General features: G+C 41.5%; 1 protein-coding gene across 8 annotated transcripts in view; it reads left to right on the top strand.

Moving 5' to 3' along the window:
• The window catches only part of exd3 (exonuclease 3'-5' domain containing 3), an 86,307-nt gene that overhangs the window by 22,131 nt on the left and 51,762 nt on the right, over window positions 1–12,414 (top strand). For 5 of the 8 annotated variants that reach the window (XR_008566457.1, XM_054756236.1, XM_054756237.1 and 2 more), the window contains 4 exons: window positions 64–245; window positions 648–887; window positions 2,860–2,913; window positions 2,994–3,125. Coding sequence is in view for 5 of the 8 variants with exons in the window: in XM_054756236.1 (XP_054612211.1) it covers window positions 64–245; window positions 648–887; window positions 2,860–2,913; window positions 2,994–3,125 (608 nt within the window). In the remaining 3 variants the exon portion in view is untranslated. Of the gene's footprint in view, window positions 1–63; window positions 246–647; window positions 888–2,859; window positions 2,914–2,993; window positions 3,126–9,014; window positions 9,109–12,414 lie in introns of all 8 variants that reach the window. The other 3 variants (XR_008566458.1, XR_008566459.1, XM_054756238.1) reach the window with 1 other exon arrangement.

The raw sequence follows: 12,414 nt of genomic DNA, 5'->3' as shown, positions 1-12,414 counted from the left end.
TCATCTTATTCCCTAAATAGCAGCTTGCTATTGAAGGCAAGTCTTCTCTCTGTCGCCCTCTAGTGACGGATGCCTACTGTTTGCTTGACGTCTACTCTGTTCTCTCGCGTAACCCCGCTGACTTTGGGCTGCCGGACGATCTGCGCAGCGTCTCCGCTAGCCAGCAAGAGAGAACAAAGAATGGTGATGCAAAGCAGAAGAATAAAAAGAACAAGCAGCAGATGCAACCCACCGGCGGAAAAGAGGTCCGTGCTTAATTTCCGATTTTTTTTCTAAATTATTTTCCATCCATCTATTATTAGAAGAAACGTGAAAGATTGTGGCTGTCTACATCATTCATTGGTGTGCGTGGATTCTCGCTAAAATGGAGCCATGAAGTTGGTCTCCTTGGCGCAGGTAATAAATAATGTGCCAGTGCTTCTCTGACACAAAATGCAAAAGCTCCCAAACTGAAGAATCCGAGGTTGGGGCATTAAGCCTGCGGGCAGGAACAATGCATGTTTGACCAAGACACTTTAGCAGCGCCGGGGGTGCGGCTATATAGCTCACCCTGTGCTTTGACCTCCCGGGCTCTCTTCTGCAAGTGAAAAGAAAATCTCCCCTGTGGGGCTCACTTAAGTATGGCATTATTGTCTCTGTCCATTTAGGAATGTCAGGGGGCTCAACGGGTCAGTCCCCCTTGCTCAGACACTGAGAAAGGCCTCCTGTGTGGCAAGAAGCCCCCTGAAGACTGCCCCCCTCCTCTCCCGCGCCCCCCACCTCTGCACCCCCAGCAGTTGCGGGTGGTGTGCGACAACATGCTGCAAGGCCTCGGGAGGTACTTGCGCTGCCTTGGAGTCGACGTGGTCATGTTGGAGAATAACGACGACCACAGAGAGGCTGCAAAGGTATATCAGTCCTGTCAGTCAATGTACAGTATATGCAAGAGTACGCACCTAAAAGTAGGAATACTTGCTGTTTCATCAGTACGGAATTGGAGTAGAAGCTCTTATTATCTTACATTTTCCCGACATGTGGATGCAATGGCACCCTCACCTTTCATCTTCTCAAGGGACAATACTATAATACTATGTGCATAAATCAGGGCTGTCCAAACGTTTTCCAGCGAGGGCCGCATGGTGAAAATGAAAGGATGCAACTTTGCCAAGTTGATATTTTAGACATGCTAAGAAGTTATGTATATTTCAAGAAAAAAACTGCACGTCAGCTTTGTGATTAGGGATGCTCCAATAGATCGGCCACCGATTAGGTATCGGTTTCCGTAAAAAAACGTGATCGGCATATGCCGATAAATGCGAACGATCACTGTGCGGCGGCGACGTGACAAGTCATGTCACGGCAACACAGACATAACTTGAACGTGCATGCGTGCTGTGTCACGTAGGGTTCCCACCACCCGTGGTAAGCCGACAAGGAACGCACTTTGTCCCGTATTGCCGCGAGAATCAACACTAGTCTGTAAAACCTCAATGGTTTCAGTTTGACAGCTTGACACAGGCTACTCCAATCCATGCCAGCATGTTCGATCACTCCCTTGGCAAACTATTGGTGTTGGACTTCTCTTTAATCTTTCTATACACGCTTTGCGCAGAATCAGCAGAATACACGCAGAATCAGCAGCATAAAACCCTGATCGGTGCATCCCTATTTGTGATAGAGGTGAAAAAGCCTATTATTAGTATCAACTTCACCCTTTGCTCGTTGTTGCCCATTTTTACTGTTTGTTTTCTTAAATAATCTTCATAATTTTTATTGTTTTGTAATATCGTGACTTTAGTCCCATAATATTGTAACTTGTTTCCCCCAACGTAATTATCCAAAAATCACATTTTATTTTATTTTGTTTTATTTGTCACAATATTACCACTTTAAAAAATCCCTTTTTTCTTTAATATTTCCACTTGTACGCTACTAAAATGACATAATTTATTCTTGTAAAACTGAGACTTTTTTTCTCATCAGAATACAACTTTTTTCTCTTAATATTTTGACTTTATCCTTCTAAAATTAAGTTTATGTTTTGAAAATGTTTTCCGACTATTCTAATACATTGTAAAAATACAATAAACAAAACAAACACAAAAAACTCCAGCAAAAATGGGAAAAAACAGCAATAATTTTACAAGAATAAAGTTGAAATATTAGGGAAATAAAATCATAATATTACATAAAAAAAAAGTTGCAATTTTACAAGAATAAAGTTGTAATAATATGAGAAACATAAAAATAAAAAATCAATTAATTACAAGTAAAATCATTGAAATTAAAGTTGGAATATTTTTTTTTAAAGCTGTAATTTTCAAAGGTCACCGTATGAGAAACAAAACAAAAAATAAAGTTGCAATCTTTGGAAAATGAAGTTGCGAAACAGTTATAATATTAAGAGTCAAAATATTATGGGAATAATGTCATAACATTGCAAAAAAAAGAAAATGTAAATGCTGAAATATTTGGAAAACAAAAAAAACGACAGAAATGGAAAAACAAGCAAGAAAAAGTGCAATTAAGGAGAAAAATCTCACATTAATAATACACTTTTTCACCATATGGGTTGTTTACAAAATGTAAAATAGCAAAGTGGCCCGTGCTTCCTTTGGACACCCCTGTTTTAAAGCATTGTCCCTTGAGAATATTTTCTGCAATAAAAATGCTTGAAATATGACGGGTGTACAGGCTTTTGGGAGAGACTGTTCTTGGTTATATTATTATTATTATTATTATTATTATTATTGTTATACATTGACTATATTGATATATTGGCTCTTTTCTGTACTTGGTTATATTATTATTATTTTTATTATTATTATTATTATTATTATTATACATTGAATATATTGATATATTGGCTCTTTTCTCCAGTTAGCACAAGCCGAGGGCCGTGTCATCCTCACATGTGGACTTCCCTACCAGACTGTAAGTCATGCACGCTAGAGAGAAACCGCTATACTTGTCTGGATGTTCTTTTACACTCTTGTGTTGGTCTGCCTGGGCAGTTGCGGTCCCAGGTAGGCGAGGGCCGCTGTCTGTCCCTGAACTGCTCGGAGAAGGCCAGGGACCAGGCTGTGCGAGTGCTCAGACACTTCAATGTGCAGCCTACGCCTGATGATGTATTCAGTCGCTGCCAGGTAGGAAGAAGGCTTGACGCGGTTTTTATACTGTATGCACGTAATGTGATCTTTGTGCAATTGTCTAATGAGGCGAGGTGACACCACAGTCATTTTATACGCCGACAATGTGTCATCAAAGATGTGAGACTAATAAGTGTGGGAACTAAGTATGGTTGTCGTCATTTATTCTTGATTTATTGTCTGAACTGTGGGTGGCTGCTGCTCCTAAACTTGGGTGTTCTGGTCTGCAAGATAGACCACTTGGTTGTGTTGTGGCAAGCCCCCAGTATGTAGTGTAGACCTACCAGGACCACCCCCTGTCTGGAGGTAATGGGGATGCCTGCTCACACTCATAGCAAAAATAAGCAGGGGCCAAATGGTGTCCTGCTAAAGTATTTATTGGTCAAAGGGAAGTGACTTTGATATATTAACAGCCACAGGGAAGCCAAATGTTACATAAAAACCATTTAGCCTTTCACAGCACCAGTTTATTTAGAGACGTAGGTAAATAACACAATATCAGGGTTGTCCAAAGTGTGGCTCCTTTTTTATTCTAAAAATCAAATTCATTCATTCATTATTAACTCATTAAATACCAAAGATGTATTTATATGTTTTTATGAACCCAAACGCCCAATCCCAAAGACGTATTTATTTATACGTCTTTTGTGGTTTTTTTGCACAAGAGGCAAAAAGAGGTCATGACGCAACTTCACACTGATAGATGTCACTTTTAGAGCAGGTTTAAGCCATAAAAACGGCCACAAGGTAGCAGAAGTTCATTTGATAAGAGCTCGGCATTGGATCTTTTGCACGTATTAACACACTCGACAGCAAGGAGGACGTGGAAGAGCGTGGAGAAGTGGAGCGTGCGGAAGGTTACGCATTGTCGGGAAATTTTAGCGCACGCACACACGCATGCACACACACAGTTTAGTTACAAATGTAAAAACTGTAAATAGTTCATGGTGTTATATTTGTAAATAAATTGTATGTAAAATGATGTAAAACAACCCTTTTTGTGTTGTTTATGTTGGTATAGTTGTTTACATATTTCAGCTGTTGCAGAAGCAAAAAAAATGTGTCAAAGTGGAAGTTATGCTTGAATTGTATCTTTTCATGAAAAAGCTGGTTTTCCTCCCTTTTCTTGTTGGGAACTGATATTTTCCTTAAACTTACCTATGTCCTACTGCTGAACGGAAAAAGGTAGAAACTAACTTTTTTTTTTTTCTGATGAAAGACGGGAGCCCAATCTTTCAAAATCGTCTCAAAATGGCCAGTAGTGAAGGGGTTTCATTTTGAAAAATGGCTGGGATTGAATGAGTTAATGATACATTATTACCATATTTTTCCCGACTATTAATCAGTCAAAAAAAATGCATCACAAAGAGGGGAAAAAAACAGTTGCACTGGACAGTAAGTCGCATTAATTAAGAACTTTATTTTACAAAATTCAAGTCCAAGGACAGACGTTTAATGTGGAAAGGCAAGTTATTCATCCACACAAAAGCACACACAACAACAGGCTGGATAAGTGTTTGGTATGTTGACCTAACGCGTCAATGGTTATTCAGCTACACAGTGGCATAAACAACATACCTGGGAAGCTGAATAGGCTAAATCAAGGGTGTCCAAACGTTTTCCTGCAAAGGCCACATAGTGGAAAATGAACGGATGCAAGGCCACTATGATATTTTGTAAAGCAACACGTGTAGATATGCTAAGAAGTTATTCGTGAAAAAGCATATTGTTAGTATCAACTTTGGTCTTGGCTTTCCCCCGCCCCTTTTTTGTGTTTTTTAAATTTTCTAAATATTTAACTTTCTTCTTAAATAATATTTGTAAATTTACTTCTTGTAATATTTGGACTTTATTCCCATTATAGGCAAGGCAAGCTTATTTATAGAGCACACCTTGTACACAAGGAACTGTCATTCAAAGTGCTTCACAGAAAAGAATCACTTCATAAAAGCATTCGATAAAACATAAAATCATTCTAAAATCATTACCTGAAATTCCATAAATCATCCCATAAAACAAAAACAATAAAAATGAAAAGTGCAGATAAAATACTTTCTGTTGTCATAAGCACAGTTGAATAGAAGCGTTTTCAGCCTGGAATTGAACATTGCCAAAGTTGAGAATTGTTGTACATCTTCTGGAAGACTGTTGCAGATTTTGGCAGCATAAAACTGAAACGCAGCCTCACCGTGTTTAGTCCTGACTTTGGGCACCCGCAGGAGACCGCTTCCTGATCTTCTCAGAGCCAGAGATGCTTGATGTGGCTCTAACATGTCAGACATGTACTTTGGCACAAGACCATGAAAAGCTTCGTACACAAGCAGAGGTGTTTAATATTATACGTTTTCTCCTAACCTAATTTCCCAAAAATGACAGCATTTTGTTTTGTTAGGCTCTCCTAATATTACGACTTAAAAAAACCCACACATTTTTCTTTAATATTTCAACTCCATGCTACTAAAATGACGTCTGTGTAGGCTCTCAGTCGTACAGGAGTTGTCCATCGAGGAAAAGGCTTCTTGAGACGTCATCTGTACTTCTGTGTAGAAGGTGTCGGACGTTTCGCTCCTCATCCGAAGAGCTTCGTCAGCAAACTAATAAGTGCTGGTAGCTTATTTAAGGCCTAAGCTATTTAAGGCCTAAGCTACCAGCACTTATTAGTTTGCTGACGAAGCTCTTCGGATGAGGAGCGAAACGTCCGACACCTTCTACACAGAAGTACAGATGACGTCTCAAGAAGCCTTTTCCTCTACTAAAATGACGTTATTTTTTAACACGACCAGTTTATTCCTGTAAAATTGCCACTTTTCTCTCGTTATAGTACGACTTTTTTCTATTAATGTTTTGACTCACTTTCTGTTTCTGTTTGCATTTCATTTTTTTTTTCTCAACGATTTCAACTTTCTTCTAGTAAATTTTCTTCTCGTAATTATATTTTTTCTGTAACATTTTCACTTTATAACATTCAAACTTTTTCCACAACCTAATTTTCCAAAAATTACAACTTTATCTGTTGTTTTGTGTGTTTTTAAAATAATAACCACTTTCTTTAATACTTAAATTTTATGCTACTAAAATGACGTGATTTTTTTTATTCTGATAAAATTACAAGTTTTTCTTGACAGATTACATATTTCTTCTCTTAATATTTGACTTTATTCTTGTAAAATTACTGCAGATGTTTCCATTTTTACAGTTTTTTTTTCTTTTTTTAGTTTTCTTGTGAAATTACATTTTTAGAATGCGCCACGGGATAATAAAATAACAGCCGCGGGGTGCAAATGATTCGTGGGCTGCACTTTGGACACCCCTGGCTGAATTACAACAAGCCAACAAGCAAGTTACCGGTATACAAGTTCACCGAGATCCCGATCTCATCGCGCATCACTCATCGCGCATCACAAGCCTAGAGCGCCCTCTTGCAGCTGTCGACAGTAATGTTCGCTCCTTGGTTCATGGCAATCAGTATGATTAACATTTACAAACATGTTAAATTGTGTATATACTGTATATTTTGATATATAGGTTTGTGTATATATAGGGTGAAAAAAGTGACTGATAGTCCAGGAAATATGGTAGAAATGACACCTATAACACTAAACTAAGATGTGTTTTTTCAGATAGCTTAGCATATATTGACCTCCACTGGATTGCTTTTAGCATCTTTAATGTACAAAATGCGTCAAAGTCACCCTCCGCATCCAATTTTCCTGCAAGCGGGAGTCACTGTAAAATGTAAAAAATACAAGACCCAGCAGTGATGTAGTCGGAGGGTAACAACTCATTTGGGAATAGTAAATAATATGCCAAAAGAAAGTTTAATACAGAGAGCGCAAGCACCCCTTGGGGCTGTCACCACAGCCCACCCAGGCAAAGTCAACTCCCTGGTTATCTGATCTGAAAAGCACCGGATGGCTTCATTTTTTTCCCCCACCTCTTTTGTTTCTGCCGGGTTCTCTGTCATGAACACCGCTTTGAATGTCACATGGAAGGAGCAAGCAAGGAAAGACGAGAGAAAGAAACGTAACCAACTTTAAAAAACAAAGGCTGTCTTGCAGGGAAAGGGTTAACGTTCCTCTGTGTGCATCAGTAGGCCACCACAGATTTTGGAGGAATGTGTGTCCACCATGGAGATCCCACGAGGGTAGCGAGGGGAGTAGAAAGGCCTTGTGTGTGTATGTGTGTGTTTGAGCGACGTAGTTAGAAAGATGACTATTTTGTCATCCTCTGTGTGCATCATTCACATAAAGGGCAATAACGTTCAATATGGTCAGCTGACCCTCTCATAATGTGACCTTTCAACTTTAAACTTGCATGTTTTTGCATGGGCACTTTGTGAGTCAAACATTCACATTGATACTAAGCATACCAGTATTTCCAACGCAGTAATAGTACTAAAAGCTCTGTGCTTTTGTGTGTGTGACAGCATTCCATTGTTTGTACAGTGGAAGCCGCTTATGCCGACGCCCGCCAGATGGGCTGACCAATGTGGACGTAAACGGTTGTAGGTATAACCGAAATCAAACTCGAAACTTAGTGGCCATCGATGGCAGATTGACATGTGATTTTGGCCTGAGACATAAAGAGAACGGGCGATGAATAAAGGATTTTTCAACCTACGCCAGTTTGACATGGTTTACTTGTGTTTTTATATGAAATTTTGGGTGCATTTTGTTAGTGGCTGTGATGGATTCCAGGTTATTACTGCCCTACTTTTATTTTGCAACCTATACTTTGCACTGAACAGGAAGTGACTGTGTGCGGCTTTTCATGCTGTGTAGTCACCGTAGTTATCTTGCTGTTGTCGCCTCACGCTGCTTTGAGATAATGATGACGTTACCAATACTACAGCACATGTCGACACAAACAGACATTTTTCATAGAAATTACCTCCACAAAAGCCACTGGCCATATATGTTTACATTGACTTAAGCGGGCACTTTTTAGTTTTATGACATGATGGAGGAGGACTCGATGTGGGTCGACATAGATGGGTTGTTGACATAAGTCCTAGAACACAACCAGACGTAAGAATTTTTTGGCCGTGCGGATTTCGGCGTTCCCCAAATCGCTGCATGTTTTGTTGGGGGGGTTTTCGTGGAAAACGTAGCTGTCGTGGCCCTGAAGGAGTAAGATCTCTACACGCATGTAGATGTATGAAATACACTCCCCTGCAGACGTTTGGGAACACCTACAAGAGTGTTTCTGAATGTGCGTTGGCTGCACTAATTATGCATGTGCGGTGCACGTGTGGTGCACAATACACAAGTGCGACTTACCAAAAATTGACATTTTGCCCAAACCTGACACCAGAAAAATGTACAAAAGACACGCGTTGGCCGCTGTTGGCCATAAGTTTGTCTGGTAACCTGAAAAAAATGTAAGTGCCCATAGAGTTTGCTTGACATGACAAAGAACCTCTGCGGTTCTTTTTTTGCACGTAGACCTGTGGGAGCCCGTACGACCGGTTGTGACCTTAGCTTAAGCGGGGCCCACCATATTACATATTGCAGGCCTAAAAAAAGCTAAAGAAAAAGCAAACCTATTCCGATAATGTAGCTTGCATAAAATGCAGACATCTCGCAGACATTAGAGGAGTTTTTTCCAAAATATTTGGGTTGAATTGTGAATCGTCTTCAGGGGCGTTTTAGTCAACAGCCTGAGGTGAGAAGTGATGTCTACGCACGTTGCAGGGTAAAGTCACACATACACCTTGACTTATACGTGGATCTTCTTACTCCTTACACAAGTTCCATTAATAGTTGGCCATAAGTAGGGACGCACCGGACCACATTTTTTTCACTCATCCCGATACTTGAATTTGCATATCTGCCAATAAAAATATACTGTAACTCCGATACCAGAGCTCTGTTTTCTTCATTATAGGCACCCACGGCAAAAGAATATCAGCAAATATGGCCAAAAGAATATCAACAAACTTAGCTGTCTGCACACAAGCAGTTCGACCGTCGTGAAACAGGTTAGTTTTACCCTACTGACAATGTGTTGTTGACATTTTTTGTACCTCCGTCCTCGTGCGTCATCCGTACAGCCAACGTGTCTTTCGTACGTTTTGCTGGTGGCAGGTTTGGGCAAAATGTCAATTTTGTCCACTCACCGGAGCTACCTCTAGGTCACATGGTTGAAACCCAGCAATAAGTTGTGCACTGGGAACCAACACTTTTGTGACTTTTTGCTGTACAGTTCTCCATTATTGTAGGCTGTCCGATCATTGTGTCCACATACTGCCATACTATCAAGCCCAAAACGCCACAAAAAATGCTCCAGAAACTCTGTTTTTTAGGTGTTATATACTTAGAATACTTAGACTTACACTGTATATGGAGGCTCACTGTTCCACATCATTTTCAACTACACTATACTATACTATAACAGCCATGCACTGTTACATGAGCTCATTTCCAGCAAGATGACATTATGCAACGCAGTCCTTTGTCCTTAAATATAATCTCTTTCCAGTTCTTGCAATGGGTTTGGTCCTTGGGTGGAGTCGGCAGTTTTTTACACTTCATTACACTCCCATTATTCAGCTATATCTTATCCTTACCCGCCATGTGCCACATGTGAACTAATCCACACATAAACACACACACACACACATAAACTTCCGTTCAGATGCTCCGTGCCATCAGATGTCCCACGCTGACCTTTTATAGACATGTTGAGATTGCACAGATTGGCGGGGAGATAGACGCTTAACCCAACCAAACATACGCATTATCACATCGTATAGCGTGAGATGCATATGCACGCAAAATCCCAATCTCACAAACACTTCCTGGCACTCTCTCACACACACACACACACACACACACACACACACACACACACACACACCTCAGCACCTTTTATACACACACATACACACACAGGAACTGAGTCTCAGTCATAGACAGCGCTACAGCAAACGCCGGTTCCCACGCACCAGACTACTGGGGAAGTGAAAACAAGAGCAACAGGAACCGCCACACCACGAGAGGGAGGGGTCAGACCTATGGTGGCGTTAGCGAGAGGAAAAGAGGAGGGAGGGAGGGGGGTAGAAGTGACAACAGAGGTGAAGGCAGCGAGAGGAAAAGCAAAAGAGAAAAGGAACGCCAGTGAAAGTGGGTGAGAATTAAGAGGGACTAAAATAGCACACATTATTTTGGTGATGATCATTGATTATGATTGGGTGGATGTGAGAAGTTGTTGATGCCATGAAAGGAAGAAGAGGGTGTTTGATGAGAGTAAGACTTGTCTGTGCTTTGATGTGCAAAAGCGCCGTGGGCTGACAACCGGGAGGAATGTGAAAGGTTTCAAAATGTTTTACAGTCACTCACCCTTGTTCATATCTGTCATATTCCGCCAGCCCTCCGCCCCCCTCCACACCACCACAAATATGCAAAGGTGATCTCAGGCAATGTTTCAGGCGCGCCATTGCAAGGAATTTTTTGCCATTTTTCCATCTCCGAAACTGCGATAAGGCTCCGATTCATTTCTCTGTGTGAGATTCTCTCACTTTAACCCTCATGCAGCACACCTTGTGGCGCTTTCTAGGTACTGAATGGTACGATACGAGTTGACAATAAAGAATCTTGAGTCTATGCGAGCTAAAGTGCTAACATTACACTCGCATATTAACAGTAACACCATCATTGCCATCGGTTAGCCTATTTGCCCAAGAAAAACAAAATTATCAAACTTCCAGCTCCCACATCTGTAGCTGACTGATGGGTATTTAGTTGGCAGAGCACCAGGCTGTATTTTAAGATGTGTAGCAAAGCCTGATTTATTTATTTATTTATGCAAATCTGTCCCCTGTGAAGTGGTTGGCGTGTACAAAGGGTGGGTTCAGACGGTATCATGATCCATGAGGAAGGAGGCTCATCTTCTTCTTCTTCTTTTCCTTTTGGCTTTTCCCTTCAGGGGTCGCCACAGCGAATCAATTGCCTCCATCTAAGCCTGTCTTCTGCATCCTCTTCTCTCACACAAACTACCTTCATGTCCTCTTTCACTACATCCATAAACCTCCTCTTTGGTCTTCCTGGAGGCCTCCTGCCTGGCAGTTCCAAACTCAGCATCCTTCTACCTACAATATATATTCCCTATCTCTCCTCTGGACATGTCCAAACCATCTCAGTCTGGCCTCTCTGACTTTATCTTCAAAACCTCTAACATGTGCTGTCCCTCGGATGTACTCATTCCTGATCCTTTCCTTCCTGGTCACTCCCAGAGAGAACCTCAGCATCTTCATCTCTGCTACCTCCAGCTCTGTCTCCTGTCTTTTCCTCATGGACACTGTCTCTAGACCAAACTACATCGCTGGTCTCACCACAGTTTTGTACACCTTTCCTTTCATTTTAGCTGAAACTCTTCTATCACACATCACCCCTGACACTTTTCTCCACCCGTACCATCCTGCCTGTACACGCTTCTTCACCTCTTTTCCACACTCTCCATTCCTCCAGGAAGGAGGCTCATGATCTCATGAAAACACAGAACTTCAAAGCAGAACTCTTGTCTCGAAAGTGGAGCAAAGAAGTGAGGGAGGTGGTCGATTTTCTCAAGTTTGGTGCTCATACGCACCGCTTCCCCTCATTAGGGTCGCGGGGGTATGCTGGAGCTCCCAGCTGACTTTGGGCGACAGGCGACAGGCTGGCGACAGGCGGATTGACTGGTCGCCAGCCAATCACCGGGCACATATTGACAAACAACTCACATGAACTCACATTCATACTTATGGACAATTTAGAGTCGCCAATTAACCTGGATTGTGGGAGGAAACCGGAGAAAACCCACGCACGCACGGGGAGAACATGCAAACTCCACACAGAAATGCCCAACGGAGATTCAAACCCAGGTCTTCCCGATCTCCTGACTGTGTAGTCAACATGCTAACCACTAGACCACCATGCGGCTACTTTTAGGGCCACTTTTTCTTAATAAAGGGTCTTTTAATTGATGGTTGTCATCACACGCTTCATTTTTGTCATCACTAGTGCCATTCTATGCTGTTATCACAAAAAAAGATCCACACATGTGGACCTCGCCGAGCTGAAGCCCCGCCAGATTTACTGAACTGAGGGTCGATTTTTGAGGCAGATTTGTATCAGTTGAACTCCAAATTGTGCAACTTAAGGAGCGTCCTACTCACGTTTCAACACTTTCCCACTCTCAAGCCCTTCAAGAGATGACAGGGAGCAACAGCAAGAAAGGGGAGGGAGAGACGGTTAAAAGGGGGAAGAGGAGGGTGGTGGTGTGGTGGTGGTGGGGGCATTCCATAGGC

The sequence above is a fragment of the Dunckerocampus dactyliophorus genome, chromosome 17 (genome assembly GCF_027744805.1).
Source record: "Dunckerocampus dactyliophorus isolate RoL2022-P2 chromosome 17, RoL_Ddac_1.1, whole genome shotgun sequence".
NCBI lineage: Eukaryota > Metazoa > Chordata > Actinopteri > Syngnathiformes > Syngnathidae > Dunckerocampus > Dunckerocampus dactyliophorus.
This window is presented reverse-complemented; position numbering and strand designations above follow the sequence as displayed.